This window comes from Cottoperca gobio, chromosome 13 (genome assembly GCF_900634415.1).
Source record: "Cottoperca gobio chromosome 13, fCotGob3.1, whole genome shotgun sequence".
In the NCBI taxonomy this organism is placed as follows: domain Eukaryota; kingdom Metazoa; phylum Chordata; class Actinopteri; order Perciformes; family Bovichtidae; genus Cottoperca; species Cottoperca gobio.
Window position 1 is genome coordinate 15,384,069 of NC_041367.1, and position 18,517 is coordinate 15,402,585.

The 18,517-nt window shown below is 42.3% G+C and overlaps 1 protein-coding gene across 1 annotated transcript in view; it reads left to right on the forward strand.

Moving 5' to 3' along the window:
* The window catches only part of nectin3a (nectin cell adhesion molecule 3a), a 28,715-nt gene extending 11,055 nt beyond the window's left edge, over positions 1–17,660 (forward strand). The window contains exons 2-6 of the mRNA XM_029447063.1: positions 2,495–2,836; positions 7,094–7,393; positions 9,241–9,358; positions 10,903–11,054; positions 13,416–17,660. Coding sequence (XP_029302923.1) covers positions 2,495–2,836; positions 7,094–7,393; positions 9,241–9,358; positions 10,903–11,054; positions 13,416–14,071 — 1,568 coding nt within the window. The 3' untranslated portion in view covers positions 14,072–17,660. The remainder of the gene's footprint in view (positions 1–2,494; positions 2,837–7,093; positions 7,394–9,240; positions 9,359–10,902; positions 11,055–13,415) is intronic.
* The last annotated feature ends 857 nt before the right edge of the window (positions 17,661–18,517 follow it).

Here is an 18,517-nt window from a genome sequence, read left to right on the forward strand (position 1 = left end):
GAGGCCATCTGTCTCTCCTCCCATAATGGTAAGGGTGGAGTCCTCTTTAAGCACTTCCCCCCTTTCACTCCCTCCTTTCCTACTTACTCCCAAATGCTTACTGTAAAACAAACAGAACATGGCACGGATGGAGTCTAGTTTCTTTGTGTGCTTTGACAGGCCTGAAAGCTGACACACTGAGATAGACAAACTACGAACGGTAGCAGTTGGAGTATCGTGTCAGGTAGCTGCAGTATGTAGAGCATGTTGGGGAGAAGCCTGGTCTGAGACACGTGTCTGCATGCATCAACACAATGCCATGCATGCCAAGCATGTTAGTTTACCACTCAGACAACCAATGCTGAAGGAGGCTTTTTTTATCAGCATGACATCTATTCTTGTATCAGTAAAACATGTATATTTGCAAGAATTTATCTCACTGTCAAGATTTTATTATGGCAGTATAATTGTATTTTTATAGCAAAACAACTGAGTTGCATTAGTAAGGTGACAACAAACAGCTGTCGCGTCAGCTCAGCTGGCCGTGGAGTGCAGAATGCGAAACCCACACGGCTCTGACCCTGATTCTCCCCCACACCAGTGCACCCAGAGGACTCCAGCAGATGCAATGCAAACACAGGGTAACACATGCACTGCTAAGCACATTATAGCAGTATGGGCTTTTTTTAGACCTGGTCATGATTCAAAGGTGGGAAAAAGTTGTAATTGGATCCCTAAAATTATCTTGGAGAAATTGAATAATAATCCAAAGTGACTTTACCAAGTGAATGACAAATGAGGCAGGTTGAGTTAAATGCTGCACTTTAATAAGTTAGGAGCCTAAATGCAGTGCAGAACAGTGTAAGATTAGTTTGCACAGTAAGGCAAGAAACACACAAAGTATTTAGAAAATGTGGGTCAGTAGAGAAAACAAACAAACAGGAAAGCTAGAGTATTATAGCTCAGCCTGAAACTTCACAACACAATGTAACATACATTTAGGAGTCAGCAGACATTCAAACAAAATGCCTGACTCTTACACACATGGTATGAGATACACATTTGGAAAAGAGAAACTCTGTATGTGTGCTTTTGTGTGTATGTGTGTAATCACTGAAATTACAGGGGACGTAATGGAGCACGGGGAGCCTCAGCCTCCTTTTGGCTATATTCCTCACAAACCAAGATAGCATTGCTGTGGCTTACCACTCACATTCATGCCAACGACTCAAAATACCAGCCAGTGGACCACTTTTTTTATAAGCTTTACTCCATACACATCCGTGACTCCGTACAAAGTGGAAATTTATGGCTCCAAATTTAGCTTACTCCGACTGTAACCATGACGAGAAAACTTACTGTTTGAATATTTTTGAATGAAATCAACTTTTTACATTCTATCTGTAAAACAAACATTTTCACAAGGTTTATTGTGGATCTACTCCACAACTCACTTTTGAATTTGTAAAGACATTTCTTAGCGTACATGTTTTTTATCAATTACTCATTTGTGTCATTTACGCTCACGAAACAAACTGAGCTTTGGATGGATGGAGTTTTTCCCCATTCAGGGCTGTAGCCATAACCTGTAATTTAGGACTTATTTCAGGTCAGGTTTGCAAGATACTGCATTCATGTCCACTGAGCTGGTTGTTTTTGTTTTCTTTTGCTACAACCCAGAAGTACCGCCATCAACAGTGACATGCAGATGACGCAGATGTCCATACAGTTTGCATCACACACACACACACACACACACCGAATCACACTCATCTGTTTCTTTATTTCTCAAAGTTAAAGTGTGATTTCTTTTTGCTGTGACCACTCAAGGCACATGCTCATCTTGTCTTGCCTTGCTCTCAGGAATTACAGCATTCAAATAGCCATTAATATTCAAAACCAAGTTTACATGTTGCATTACTTTACTTTAAAATAACACGTTCAAAAAAACCTGCGGTTGGCTTCAAGTCAAGTTTAAGGGTCTCATAGAAAGAGGGTATAAAACTTGTTTTGTTTCATCTCCTGCCAGTGATTTTTTTTCTTTCTTTCCTGCTTAAAAGGTGCTCTGATGATTAGCAAAAGGGACAGTCTGAGTGTCCTGTGGTGAACGTGTGTTGCTTATTAAGAGTGAGAGCAGAGCACTCAGACTAACCCAGATGCAGTCTGGTCCTTTGCCCCAGGAGAAACATGTCTGAAACAAAAGACGGCTGTTAAAGTGACCATGGAAGACTATATTGATGATGAGTGACGGGAATTAATGCATAATCCGGTGTACTGCAAAGCTAATCAAGCATTCAATTTTAATATGAGCCTCACTGCTGGCACTTTGCAGCTGCTGTCGAATTCTAATCTCTCTTATAGCTATCACAGTGGACGAGGAGAAAAACTGTAATCTCTGAGTCCAATGAAACGACAGTGTCATGAGAAATGCATTTTTACAATTTAATTAAAGCTGCAACAATGATGTGTTGCTGTTGTTTGTTTGAATCCCATCTCTATCCTGTTTTCTCGGCAGGTGTGAGCAGTAACCAGGTGGTTGTTCCTGAGAAAGTGAATGCAGTGCTGGGGAAGAACATCACACTGGGCTGCAGAATAGAGGTGGGCTCCAACCTCACACAGAGCTCCTGGGAACGTCTTCTTCCTTCAGGCACCATTACTTTGGCAGTGTTCAACCCCGAGTTTGGAACCTCCATCTCTCCAGACTACACCAAGCGCATCTCGTTTGTTTCCCCCTCTGTACGAGATGCTACCATTACCATTGAAGGAGCTGGCTTTGCAGATATTGGGTCCTACACCTGCAAAGTTGTAACATTTCCTATGGGCAACACACAAGCATCAACCTATGTTAATGTTTTAGGTAAAGTATAGCTCTCTCACTTCCTTTTTTCATTGTATTGAGTGCTTCTTTATGCTGTTCTTTAATCTCAATTTTCAAAGCAGGAAACTGTTGGTTGTGATTAAGCAAAGCTTAAGTGACTACTAAGTGTTTGCCCTGAAGGAACAAACTACTCCCTGAAGCTACCTAGCGTTTAAAATTACTACCTGGACACAGCCCCTTGTACATTTAAATCCCTAAAGGAATCTGCAGCTGTGTAGAAGCTGCTGTGGTGTGGTCCCTCTCATCTCACTCACCCCAGTGTCTCTGACTGCGAAAAACTGCTACGTCAGGTTTAAATTCATTTCTCCATGAGGCCACCTACACACAAAGCACACATTAATAGTTATAAGGCATTTACAGACTCTCCTTATGAAGCAACCATGTAAACAAAGTGCAGAAAGTTCACAGTCCCAACAACAATTTAATTGCAGGGTGTGATACAGAGGGACTTTCAAGACATTCACTTGCATTTAACCATGCTGTATGAAAATATGTAATACGTAGTAATGATCTTCACATTACAATGTTCAGCTATTTCCCTCGAGGCAGTGAGAATTGTTGTCTGCTCTGCCCTCTTTGTCACTAATTATGAAATTAATGCCTCAGGCTGAGTAATTGGCATTTGTGAAGCTCTCACAGGCATTGGAGTACGCAGATGACAAACTTGGCAATCTTGAGTGAAATAAAATGTATAATAAAAGACACTATACTTATTGGTATCTGCACATTTAGCTTTCTTTTTTAACGATTTCTTCTAGAGTTGCTCTATGTTGAGGCAATTTGACTTTCCTTGATAACCCCAACAACAAAAAACATGGCCACATTATGTAATAAACACCAAAAGAATCAATAAGAAATGTACAAAACCCCATCAAACACACACACTGTACCTAGATCTGTGTACTGTATTAATTGCCACTCACCGTATACGCATGTGATGCACTTTTAATGAGGATTCTCATTACCAATTTCTTGTTTTCCCAAAGTATTGCTTCCACAGAGTACACTGCCTGTGCTCTGGTGTTAACATGTACATTCTGCACTGTATGGGCACATACAGTAACCCCGTCTCTGAAGAGCATGAACGATGAACTTTCTCTGTGGTCAGCGTATGTTTCAAGCCCTAAATTGGTGGTTGTATTGCACTCAGGCAGCGCTGAGAGTCGGAGATTGCACTGTAGGCAGTAGTTTCTTGTCTCCCTCCAGAGACTGAAGGAGACTCTGATGACTAATGAGTGGTACATTAAGTGCTGCTGTGACAGCCACAGTGTCTGGGACCTCACAGAGTTCAACTACACCTTGCTCTCCTCTCTGAGCAGCTTCTCAGGCAAAGTTTCTTATTTTTATGGCTCACACAAACACATACATGCAAGCCCATACACAAATACATACTTAAGCCTACTTTACAATTCAGATGTAATTAGGGTGTGATTATGTTGGAAATATATGTTCTTGGCAATTAGATACATGTCATGTGGGCATAGGGTATTTTTCTTAAAGAGTGAACTTCACAATTACAAGACCTAAATTAAGCACGTTCAAGTTCCCAAGGCAGCGATGAAGATTGGATTCATCATCTCTGTCTTGTTTTGGTACGACTTTTTTTCACGCGTGTTTAGCAAAAGGAAAAACTGGCTGCAGCCCTAAAAAAAGAAAACAAATCTGGATTACACGTCAGCATATGGACAATATAGTCATGTTGAACTAGAGTTAATTAACATATTGTTTTAATATACAGCATATTGCTTGTACGGTGTGTGTATTTGTTTAAACTACTCGACTTCAAGTTTGAATTCATGTTTATACTCTGAGGTTTGGGAGAAAGCACTTGACTTCACTTTCATTCCTTGTTAAATGAAATAAAGTAAAGCGATGAATAATAGGCCTAAGTCACGGCACATTATAATGATTAACAGGTGACTTATTTTCAAAACAGTTGCACCTACTCGTGTATTTAATCATGAAACACTCAACACGCAGTGTTTGTTCTGGCTCAACGCTTACCTTTTCATTCTTGTGTCTACAGCTTCTCATAGAAAAGGCCCAAGCTTTTAAGGAACAGTTCAGCAGGAAGCGTGCGCCAAAGGTTCCCACCAGTAAGCAATAGGAAGGAACCAGAGGAGGAAAATATGACACATTAAGTGAATGAATTAGAATGACCCTTTGTTTTAAAGTGCTGAAAGATGAATGGCTTGTACACGTATTAAGTTGGCGAGGCAGATTTTATCGATAAGCATTCGCGCTTACTCCTCCAACCACAAACTTTAAACAAAATTCTTTTTTTTGTTTAAAGTTCTCTGTTCATTCATGTGGCCAATAATGTCTTTCTTTGTTGGGTCATAAAATAGAGAAATCAGCCCCACAGATAGATGGTTAAAGTTGCTTACTCAACAAAGCCAAGTTTTTCTGTGGTGAGAAATGTTTCATTTCTCCTTTCATACTATTCAAACAATGCCGAACTTTCCCCCCAGTTTCTGTGAAGTGTGTGTCATGAAGCTATATTTTTGCTTGAATATCGCTACATGTCCTATATCTTATCTTTTCTAGTTTTGTCACCTTCCAGCTAACGAAGCTAACGGCTCCCTCGCAGATAATTCCACTAATCATTTGCACAGCCAATGTTGGTTGTTTTTCTTCACTGGCTTTTGTTTTCTTAAAGCACCGACCTTTTCCCTCACAGCATCCAAAGTCTAAACATGAAAATGATGGCTGCGATAGATCATCATACCAAAGTGACTGCCAATTTATACGGTTTTAGATGCTAAATCTTCCTGTAAAAATGTCCAGACGTGATGCATTAACATTGAAGATCCAGTTAAATCCCTACTTTCTAGGGGTTCCCACTCTGACGTCAGTGTTTGGTGTGCATATGCGGATCAGTGTGCATGTGGGCGGGAAAGGGCCAATGCAGCCAGTTTGCTGAAGGGAAATCGTTACCCTTTCCCCTAAAGCATTTCCACTCATCCAAAGTGTTCCCCTTTCTTCCTGACAGCAACTCCAAATTAACACGTCTCTCTGATTTAGTTATTCTCAAGCTTCGGCCAGCTCGCCTCTTAACATAGAGCGGCTACTGTTTATAGTCGGAGGCCTGTAGGGAGGGGCAGGGAGAAGTGAGTGAAGAATGTGAGGTGGATGACTGGGAGCGGTGTCCCCGCCCCTGCAGTGGGCACAGGAGACGCCAGGTTATTTTTGGAAACAGGGGTGCCGGGAGTTATTTGAAGTTGTTGTTGGACCTCCTGCTCGGGTGGAGTGGAGTGGGGGGGGGGAGGGGGCAGAAGTCTTAAAGGTGATGGCCTTGTCTTGTGGATTAGTCTGCCGTGTGCCCCCACGTGTCTTTTAAAACTGTCACCATTGCAGTAAGTGGAACAGCTGTTCTTTTAAGGGACACGGAGATGGACGAGGTGGTGCACTGCAATACAAAGACATTCTAGCCACGGTACATGGAAGTGTAACCTGTTTAGCCAGTCGACTTCACTACCCCCTACATTGTGTCTTCCCCTCCCTCAGCAGACCAAACTGTCCTATTTACATCTTTTGTCTCGCTGAACTTTCCCAGGTGTCATTTCTGACAGTCTGTGATTATTAAACGGGCCCCCATGTGTTTGTTTTTTTTAGACTAGTGCAGCATAAGATAAACTGTTTCACTGCTTTGCACAACAGGTTGAGGGTTGTGTTATTCTGGTCACGTCCCTCTTGCATGGATCTGTTTTGCCTCTCTGTTGAGAAAGGCCTTGTTCCGTATAAACCTGCAGTTATTCTCGGGAAGCCGGTACAGCATTACACCAGCTGTAAAGCGCTGAGAAGTGTATGGAAACTTAGCTCCTCATCTTCAACGCAGTGTTGACTGTCGGTAGCCTCTGATTCTGCAATATTAAGGAGTTGTCCCCTAAAGCCATGCATACCATAGTCTCTGCTCAACCCACACAGTAGGACAGATTACTCTTCCTCAAAACACTTTATATGTTTGACACACATCAACAAAGACCGCTCAGTCTCCACTGAAATGCCTCCATATGATTGAATAGCATGGTTCATCAATTCTTAATGCATATATGTGAAATGAAGGAAGTCAATCTGCTCTCTCTGGCAGTTAAGTATGCTAAGGCCCCTTCCGTCTCTCCATATACAATATGATGGACATTATTTATTCATATACATACACAAAAAGATCAATATTCATTTTGTAATCTTTTCTCCCCCCCCAACACTCTCTTCTCTTCGCTCTCTTTAACACAGTGGAGCCAAAGGTCTATGTTTCCGCCGGCCCCGCAGCTCTGCTGGATGGTGGGAACGAGTCACTGGTGGCCACCTGCATAGCAGAGCGGGGCCGTCCCGCTGCTGAGGTTTTCTGGGAGACGGAGCTGTACGGACGAAGCGAGAAGCAAAGTCAGGATGAGCCCAACGGCACCACCACCGCACACGTGCGCTACATGTGGCAACCGCAGAGCTACGCCCAGGGGAAGCTGCTCACCTGCGTAGTGCGCCACCCGGCCCTGCAGACAGAGTTCCGCATTCCCTACATACTAAATGTGCAGTGTAAGTGCTGAGTTATTACATTCCTGTGCTCTCGCACATCCGACGGGATAAGTCTGGTGAGATTGTATATTTATCTGATGGTCAACCAATCTCATGGAAAAACAAAAACCAGCGATGAATTGATCCGACTACATCTACTACGTGTTGCCTGTGTAGCCAAAGCCTGATGTAGCTGGCTCCTCTGTGCCACAGACCTCCATTGTCCCTTTAACATTTCTCCTGGAATACTCCAGGGAAAGTACATTTCCCAAATTGTTTTTTCATGAGGTACAGATGAAGATGTGTCTTTTCCCAATGTTATAAAATAGAAATAATAAAAAGAGCACTCGACACTGCTGCAAGTCCTTTGGAGGAAGCAATTTCAGTTGCTGTTTTATTGTCTCAGAACTTGGACAGGAAAGATGTGTGTTGCTCACAAATCAGTGAGCAACATCATTGCTACTTGTTAACGATGAACACGGGCTCTGTAGTTTACTTTGAGTCCTTCACACGTACACCATCCTGCTGCCGCAGCGCACTGCAGCCACGCTCCCCAACAAATGCACTATTTACGTGTCAGTGTCTGCTAAAAACTACAGTCACAAAAATATAGAATATCTGCAGCCTTAAGTTCCACTTCCATGTTCAAAGATGTAATAAATGAAACTTTAGTGTGAATGGTTTTGTGGCATCATCTGATCATGTTGCCACTTTAGATTGTAGTAATTAACTGTCTAAGATAATACAGTTTATTGAAATGTAAGTTATTATCATCAATAATATAAAATATTGCGCAAATCGCCAAGATGAATAATCATTATATCCGGCAAAGTAATGATTATTCTTCTTCTAATTGTGCAGCCCTAACATGTACGGTATATCTTATCGATATTAACCCGTGCTGAAAGCTTGATTTATGAATAGCATGATCCCTACCTCTCCCTCTCTTCCCATAAAGGGGCTATTTAAGAGTCATCTTAATGTTATAATCATTGATGCATACTTCCTTGGCAAGCAGCACTGAGGGTTAGCCTGTTCGGACTGTGTGAGTGCAGACCTAATGAAGGTATTTTATGAAATATTGATCAGGCCTCAGCAGCAACACAAGTAACAAGAGGCTGCTGGGGGCAGTGGCTGGAGAGACGCAGAAAAGAAACAAGGTTAATACAGGAAGAAAGAGGCTTCCCAGCTCAATAAATCATGTCAAATGCAGAGGCAAGGGATTTTAAGTGCAAAAGAAGCACAATTTCAACGTTGAGCTGCGTGAAAAGGGTCAGTGGTCACAATAAGCCGAGGCATCTTCCTGTGTGCTGTAATGAGTTCCTCATTTGTCCTCCAGAGAAATCAAAATGAAATATTGGATTCCTAAGTCAGTGTTTGCCATGTTTTATTACAGTGGCATGTGCTGGGCTTCATTTAGGCATCCTCCTGCTTTCTTTTGTGATGGTTAGGCTGTAGAGTTTATTATTAACTGCAGTGCATCTACTGTCTGAGTGAGTCTGTCATTTTCTAACTTTCCACCAACCCAGGGTCATTTGTTTGTTCTCTTGGCTCACGTTCACCAGCGGATCCTGTACCCTGCTACAGTCCTGCACAGCCCTTGTTTTTGTCATCGCTCGCTACTGTGCTTATAATGCACGCTTTGTTCCTTCTGGAAAAGCTCATTTGTCATCAGGCGGCTGGGATCACAATGACTGATTATTGAGTCCTAGTCTTGTAGCCTTTTTTCTAGAACAATAAAATACATTTTGGTCAACTTGCCAAAAGAACAACACCGCCTTGAAAATATATTATAAAAAACTGTTCTTAGTAAATCATGCACATTATTTTTTAATGTCAAAACCTTTTTGTTTTATTTTGTTTTACAGTTGCCCCAATGGTATCCATAATAGGAATTGACAAGAATTGGTATGTGGGACAAGAGAATGTGAAGTTTACCTGTGGAGCTAAAGCCAACCCACCTGCCCGTCTCTTCACATGGACCAGGTCAGTGATACTAAAGACTTTGAGTTTTGTTTACTCAAATGAAAAGTGCATTTTTTATTATTATTATTATTATTATTATTATTATTATTATTATTATTATTATTATTATTATTATTATTATTAAAGTAATGTCTTCCTGTAGAAAAACAGTGATGTCAATATGTTGTGGACATTATGTATCTTGTCTGCCATAACAACGCCATGCATGCAATAACCATAAACAACATACATTAATGCTGACTCCTATAAACCCTACTTTATTGAAGTGAAGGAGAAATGCCCTAACTTCTCATCAGAAATGCACAGTCGCATTGTTTTCTAAGGTGTCTGTTGTGTTATTCTAAAGGTTGGGTTAGACAAACTGACCCTTCATCTACACACGTCCACATTTGGACTTTGGGGTCACTGGGATGATACTACAACCTCGTTCAGAGGTTTGCACTGGTCTTAGGTGCTGGTTGGTGTTGTTCTCTTCCCCCTGCAGCCTTCTCCGTCCCAAATTCAGGGGACACGACACACAGATGTCTCCTCTGCAGCCCTCAGTAGTGGAGAGCAGTCAGTTGTTAAAAGGTGCAGTCAGACGGTCTTCGTCAAATCAGAAACCTGGGAAACACTTGTCTTCTATCTAAACTATTTGTCTTCAGGTTGTCAGCATTAATGTTAAATGACATGACATGATCTTGATGATTTGAATAAGCCATTGTAGAATGTAAATAATGAAAGCCAGGTGTAAACTGTTTATACTTAGCCTGGACGCTGATAGTTCATCATGTGCTGAAGTAAAATCTCACTCACACAGTTAGTATGTTGTGATGGTGAGCTTTTCTTTTTGTCTTGTTGAACAGTTCAGTGACAAACGGGCAGAAGGAGCATGTTTGTTGAGTAACTAATGTGATATCAAATCCTACATGACAGATCAGCCGCTGTTTGGTCCAGGTTCATCGAACTAAACTGATTTAAAACAAACTTAAATTATGCAGCGAAGCGTTGCAGCTTTTGTCTATAAATTACCCCCAGCATGATTTTTGGAGCCTGGACACTGAAGCTGTCGAATGCGCTGCTGCACCCATTGGGAAGACTCCCTGCTATAAATAAAAGATTCCAAATGGTTCATGCATCAGAGCAACACTGGCCTATTGGCAGCTCTTTGTCATCATCTTGCTTGGAAAACAAGAAATATGGTCTCATTTAAACTGACAGTACCAGTAAAGTCTAGACAGCCAAGCTCTTTATTTTATTTATTTTTCTTCTTCCCCCCCCCCCCCCCCCCCCCCCCCCCCCCTGTCGTTGAAACCTTGTGTTCATTTCCATTCTCCATCGACTGGTGGACGTGCTGTCAGCTCAAATTATCCCAGTCATGTGATCATATAATAGTTGCAACAGGTCTACAAATAGTAGAGCCAACACAAGCAGCAGACTCGTCACGGATAGGTTTTTCAATTATACTTTGAAACATGCAGTAATAACATAATGTGTTTCTTTGAGTTACTGTGCATGGTGAGCTGTACGCTAAAAGATTCATGTAATGTTTCATTTCTGCACAGGTTGGATGGATTGATGCCCGAGGGTGTTGAGAAATCAAACAATAGCTTTGCTTTCACTCGCCCTTTGGAGCGCAATGACTCTGGAGTGTACCGCTGTGAAGTGATGAACGACATCGGTCTCCACAGTCAGGATGTAAACCTCTGGGTACAAGGTACTTTTTCCACATAGTTCCCTAAGCCCTTTTCCCACAGGACAAAACCCCCACTAACACCCATTAACATCTGGCTTTTGTCTTCAACGTGAACGATTACAATCCCGGGACAAATATTCATATATGTGCTAAAGTATTAAAGTGTTATTGGATGTTTTTTTAACCATCTTCTTACCTTTAAATAAATTACCTTTTGACCTAACACTTTAAAATAGCCACCTGTGCCTTTAGACATCCATCCTGTTTCTCTGATGTAAGATTACCCTCTCGGTGCGATAAGCCTTCAGTCCAACACTTCTAGCGGAGCGAAGCCTCCATATAAATGTCCCTGCCCAGATCCACTTTCACACATTCCTGCCAACAGAGGAGCACGGAGTGCAGATAAAGAGTATCGGTAGCAAAACGTTTACAGTGTTGTGGTTTTGGCAACATTAGATTTCTCAGATAGGGAAGAGGGTGTTTACCCCTGCTGGTTCAGCAAAGTATGCACACATGTAGTCTTTCTCCTTGTTTCGCTTAAGGTCAGGTTTCACAGCGGGACATAATGAATTGTGTTCACATATCTGCAGTACACAGAAGTATGTGTGTGTGTACTCCTTAGCATTTGTTATTGTAACTTATATCGTACTCTTAAAGCTCTTCTGTGTGCAATGTGATTTAGTTTCATTCAACACTTCATGATTAAAACTAATAGCCAGAGAGGGGACTTCCCTCCATCATCGAAAGGGCTTTCCCTGCGTGTGGATTAGTTTTAATGCTGTTTATTAATCGACATAAATCCTTGTCAGAAAAATCACAGGATACTAAAGTACTCCCGTCTGCTCCCTCTGTCTACCCATGGTGTGCTACTTTAGTTCATTATTGTGAAGTCAGGGCGTGGATCCTGAGAACTCTGCATCTCTTTTTGTTTTCATTTCTCCTCTGCTCCTTTCTAATCCTTTTCCAAACAAAGCAACTGCTGCTTTTGGACACTCCGCTAGAGCGCACAACACACACACACACACACACACACACACACACACACACACACACACACACACACACACACACACACACACACACACACACACACACACACACAATCCTTTTCGTTTTCTCTCTGTCGGGAGGAAAGAGCTGGAGAAGCCCCAGAAAAAGGCTGTCATGCTCCATCTGTGTACAGGCCCGGGTTTTGGAGTCCTGCTCTTTACAGCTGACATCTTGTCCAGGACAGACTTGCTCTGAGCAATTATCTTGCTTCTCTTGTCAAATATTAAGACTTGGACATGCGGCCTCTCACTTCCATCCCCTGTGGAGATAGCCAGGTTGAGCTCAGCTATAGTCCCCCCGCCCCCCCTCCGTGGCTGCTCAGTGTAGCTGTTTCACATTCCCAGTTGTCTGTGCAAGTTTTTGGCTGCTTGTCCCTCAGATGATCAGCTCCATGGTTGCAGATGCACATAACCCTACATGAGTTTAAAATGTCGCGCCGCAGGGTGGGATTGATAGTGACTGACGAAGGAGACGATTGCCAGTATTTCAGCTCACTGACCTTGATCCGTCCCCATTATCCTCCCTCATGCTTTAGCTTCAGCCCTGATCCTTCAGGCTCACACAAAGTGTATAATTGCAGGTAATTACAGTCTTACTCAGTTACACAAATTGTGGAAATCATTACAGCGCCACGGGGAATCCGGTTTTGATAACTAGGACCTAAAAACCTCCTGGAGATGCAGAGCTCTATTAGTGAGAGTCATATTGCTTTGTAGTCAGGCCTTTGATGTGCCGGTGCAGAGATCGACTAGTGGTATCAGGCTGCTCTTAGCCCCAGAGGCTGGAGGTCAAAATGGAGACATTTATCCTGACCTTGAGCTCCTAACAGCCCTGTCCTCTCCCACTCTGGCTGCTATCACAAACGCCGGCCACAGGAGAACAAATCAGATGCAGGAACTTCACATCGATCACACAGCGTTTCATCTTCTCACATGACTTCCCCACTGCAGAGTTTAGAAAGAAAGGGGGGAGAGCCAATCACGCTCACTCAGATGCTCATGAGTGCATGTCCTCTGTCCTCCTATCCCTCTCTGTCTTTCTCACACACACACAATGACATTTAGCACTTAACCTCTTGCTGCCCCTCTCATTTCCTCCTTTTTGCTCTACAGCACAGCTTTCAACAGACTCTAGTCTCAGGAGAGGCATGTCTCTGTTCCAGCACTGCTCAGTGTTGCTATAAATGAATCTAAAAACCATTCACACTTGCTTTGCCAGTCGCTACAGACATAAAGTGTGGTCTTTTTCCACTTTTATTTCCATGACTTCTCACTCCATCTGCTGTCCTTCCTCGCTGGTTAAACGATTTCCTCCCATTTTTCCGCTCTGCAGATCCTCCCCCCACCACGGCCGCCCCCAGCACCACTGCATCTCTCCTCCACGACACCTCGGGAACCGGCACAGATGTCGACCAGCGGAGAGCCCTGTTCACCTCCCCGACCCTGGCCTCTTTACCCGACAGCAGCCTGGGTACTATCGTGGGCGGTGTTGTAGGCGGAGTTTTATTCCTGATTCTCTTGCTGATCCTCGGCGGGGCCTGCTTCATGCGACAGCGCAGGACCTTCAGAGGAGACTACTACACCAAACAGTACCTGGGACCCTCCGACATGCAGAAGGAGTCTCAGCTGGACGTGCTGCAGCCGCATGAGCTGCAGGAGGTCTACGGGGACAAGACGAGCAAAGGCAGCCAGGAGCTCAAACCCAAACTGGGTGGAGACATCATTTACCCCGACTACACCCCTGACCACAAGGATAGGGATGATTGGGCCGACAGGGGGGATGCCAACAGGGGCCTCAAGGAGGGAAACTACTACCCAGATCACTACAACACCCAAAACATGCATCCCTCCGGGCCTCCTGTGCACAGCCCCATAGTGAGCAACGGCTCCCCCTACCTCCCGGAGGACTGCTTTGACAATGGTACAGACAGCGACTATGTGTCCCACGTGGACGGATCTGTGATCTCACGCAGGGAGTGGTATGTTTGAGGAGAGAAAAAAAGTGACAAATCAAACGACTGACTGAGAATGATTCCACAAGAGACAGATATAAATATCATTTAAGGTGTCATTTCAGTTAAAGGATGAATACAATTTCTCAGCGCGGTTTCACAATGAGCTCTTTGAACAATACTGCTCGGCCTTGATTGTAACCACTTAACCTTAAGGACGTGTATGTGGATTGTATTACACTTTTGTAGCATTTCAAGGATCTACAAAATAAGCTGGAACGCCTCTGTGATTAGTATCTGCGTAGGCTTAAGAAGCTTTGGCATACGGTCGACTGATGTGAATGAGGTTTTGTATTCTGCTTGTTTGTGTTTGCACCTGTCTTTAACACAGGTCACAGGTCAGGTGTTCAGACCCTTGTTAGTGAAGTATTTATATCCCTGACTGACTGAGCTCTGCTCCCATAAAACCTCACAACTTCTGTGGCATTTTCAAAACGGTCTCTTAATTGCTTACGGTGTTTTCATACTGTTGAAATGTTTATCATGGCTGCAAACAGTATTTAAAGCAAAGTATATTGCATGAGTTTTGTTAAAAGCAAAATGTATCATCGAGTTAAAGGGAAGGTGTGTCAGTCACATGATTTAAAAGGGAGAATTACCCAGACATTGTTTTTGAGGGAAAAGCAAACTGACTGACGGCGAGTACATCACAAAGAAAACCCTTTCAAACCTCTGGTTAAGTCTTTCAGTGGCTTTTTCAAACTCACAATATGTTCAGTCAATTATTCATGAAATGGTGAGCCTGTCACCAGACAGAGAGAGCAGCTATGCCCTGTGGAAGTACTTTTACTTTCAGCTTATTTATTTGACAGATATCTCTGTTCATGAAGTTGTAATCCTTAAGATTTCAGTCCTGGTTGATTTGGTGACACCCGTTGTTACCATAGTAACAGCAAACACTCCTTGAGCAGCTCCTTTTTTACAAGAGAAGCGACGGGTGAATCGTGTAATTAAAAGTGGTCCGCTGACAAGAAAAAGAGCAGAAAATTACAGTGATCTTGTTTTGTAGGCGCCTTTTTAATGACCAAACTCAGGAAGCGCTAACTGCAGTGACAAATACTTTCCGTTTCCTGTGGGTGCTTGCATGCATCGCTTCCTCTGCATCCCTCTTGTCTAGGAAGGCAATCTAGTGTAGGAATGGCGGACTGCCACGACCTAAACAAAGTACAGGAGAGAAGATTACTGCAGACAAACTGCCGACCATGGTGTTAAAAATTGGGTTTGATTTCATGAAGATCTTAAGGATTACCATGTTTAAGCAAACACTATTATCACTATTGAAATGTGTTAATCCAGTCACTTTCTTGAAGAAAAAAGCACAACTTGGTTATTACAGTTGTCAGTTAACATCAAAGGAAACCTACCAGGCTTTGGCCCTCTCTCCACTTAGCCATGATAACAGGCTGCATCACTGTCTTTCCCATTTTCCCTCCTCTGTATCCTCTGATTTCTGTCTGCACACAAACACCAATTGGTCATTATAGTTTTTATTTTAAACGTGGGATCAAAGCAATGAGTTATAAATACCAGATGTGACTATCACAGCTGTCATCATCTAACGTTTTGTGGCTCCATAAACCACCGACAGTTTCACTGCTCCCGCTCGACACCCCACGGTCAGGATTCATGGTAAATAAGCAAATAAGTTGTTGGGGAGAGAAAGAAAAGGCCAGAGAGCGCAGAAAAAAGAAGCACTAATAAACTGATCCTTCAAGCTTTAGTTCGTATGTGTTTGAAGTATGATTGCGTGAATACCTCCCAGTACACTTGGAAACATTGTGAGCTGCTGACATCACTGCTGATCACAGAACAGGCTCTAATGTTGGGGTTTGGCTCCTCGGCAGCTCCTCTGAGGATCTACAGCGATCATGGAAACTAGAAATGTAATCCACCAGTGAAAAAATTGCTTTAAGAACCGTCTAGGTTAGAGCTGTCTGTGTAACGGCCCCCAAAGGGATTTTTTTTTTCCACCCTACAAACAACAAACCCAGTGACGTTGAGTTAAAACAAAAGAGTTGACATCATGAATGATCTCATCTCTCACTGCTTGATTTGACCTTCCACTTTTCCACTTTGTGCTCTGTTTTTTATTCGTTTCCTCAGGAGAGATACGTGGATCAAAGTGGCCTCACATGAAAGAGAAACGTAACTCGTTTTGGAAACATCCCCATTTAATTAATCAGTGCGTTGTACCATATATGTGTATTACAGCCAGGTCAGGATAGGGTGGAGGAGGAGGAGGAGGAGGGGGGTATATTTTGAGGTCTCCTTTCTTATTGGGGTTTTATAGATTTTGGGTGCACTTTTTCTCTTTTTTTAAATTGTTATTTAGTTTAACTCTTCTCCACCCTTGTTTTCCCATGCCAGGGCTTTGGTGGAAAGGTTTAGATGTCTGAGAATAAACTACTTTAATCTCGCTCTCACTCTCATCGTCACACACACACGCACCCATCCACCACACATCTGCCACTGCAGTCCGCATTGGAGGAGCAGTCCTCGCCTCAAACTTTCAGCTTTTTAATTAACTTTCTTTTTTTTCCTCTTCTCATCGCACTCGGCTTACTTAAGTGCTCAAACTCGGTGATATATAGCACATCAGTGTCTGCATGCACGCATTTTTCATATATGGCTGATTCATTGCTGTCAGCTTGTTTCTTATTTGGTAAAGTCGCTCCATGCAAACTGCTGTCTCTGCTCGAAAAATGATCTTTTTCTCTCAGTCTCGGTTTCATCTCTAACGACTGTTTTGACAAAAGCAAAAATGAGCTGAAGTGATGAATGTTTTTGTAAAGTTCTTCATGCTTTTGGGTCACTCACCAACTGGTTGCATGTAAATTAAGTTATTCGCTACGGACTACGTTCATTATTTCTCATCACTAATGTTTATATATATGTACATAATGCTCATAGGTTAGCGTAGAATTAGCCGTTTGATTTATACGCTCATGCACAGTTTGTTCTGGACTCCCCTACTGAATAGTTGGTGCCTTAGACGGGCTGAGCAATGCACAGAGACTTTGAAAAATGACAAGCATTAATATAAAGGGTATTAATATCATTAAAGAGGAGGACTGACTGGTCCGGTAATATGTCTTCCATCTTGATATTTAAGATTTTCTGTTATCAAAACATCAGAATAGACAAAAGGTTGATTATTTTTGCCTTATACACTTTGAAAGGACACATGTAACAAGTTAGTTACTGAGAAAATTGTAATAAGTAAAGTTTCACTGGGAATTAAGACAAGCCAGATTCATAGAAAATATTATTGTCCTGTAAATATGCTGGCTGTTTTTTTTTTGTTTTATTTTGTTATTGAAAAAAGTATTTTTTGTATGAGGTCTGTACTTTTCACAGAGTATTAGTTTATCTTACGTGCGTTCGAGGAGCTCTTGTCTCATGATAACGTAGAGGGCGAGCCTGTTTTCACTGCATTTTATATCTGTTCTCAAGAGTTTCTGACCCAATTATTTTGTATGTTGTTGTTTGAATGATTGGAATCAGAGATTAAAGTGCGGTAGATTGTATTTTGTTCCTTTTGTTTGCAATAAAAAATACATCGTCATTATTGCACTCAAATGTGTCCTGGGATTCTGCTTTCAGAGAGGAGATTTTTATTTAGTTCCTTAACTTGCATTAAGTTTATTTTGAGATGAATACTGTTTTAATATAATATTTAGAGCTTTACAAGGGAGGACAAAATTATTTAACAAAATAGTACTGAACCCTGCAGGAAATATCTTTTGGAAGAAAGACATGATGGTTTTTTTCAGATGGTTTTTAGGTGGTAGTTTGTAGTGATAAGGAAAATATCTTCCTCTTTTACAACTTTTGCTGTTTCCACATTAGGTCTGTCAAACAAATGTTTATGATAGCTTAACATTGTGTTCAGGGGCCTAGTTACCACGGAGCCTATTTCTGGCATCTGACCAAAAAGCCCATTCAGAAAACCCATTTACTTAGAGGCGAGGGAACAGGAAGTGCAGAAATGCATTTCCAGGTTCTACGACTCCCACAGCAGCAAAAATATTCAATGTTACAATTGAGATTGAAAGTTCATTCTTGACCTCGGAAACAGTTTTACCACAAGGTCGAGGCTGTTCTGGAGCTTTCCATCAGATCCCACATTGTATTTCAGCAGATGGAGATTTCCCAGTTGTCATGGATTTGTAGGCGCTTAAATGCCACAGTGTATCCTAATCAAAAACGCCAGGACAGCCACTAAATGGACCTTGAGGTGAGTTAGTTTTTTCATCTGTTGTGTCAAAGGTCAAGAATGAACTTTCAGTCACCACCTTTAAGCGACAACGTGGACGAGAAGTCCTTAAAAAGTGGCGATAAAAAAGTACATTTCGCTGCTATCTTGGTTCATGTCGTCCCCCCCCTCTCTCTCTCCCTTTCGCGCTGCTGCTGTTTCTTACAT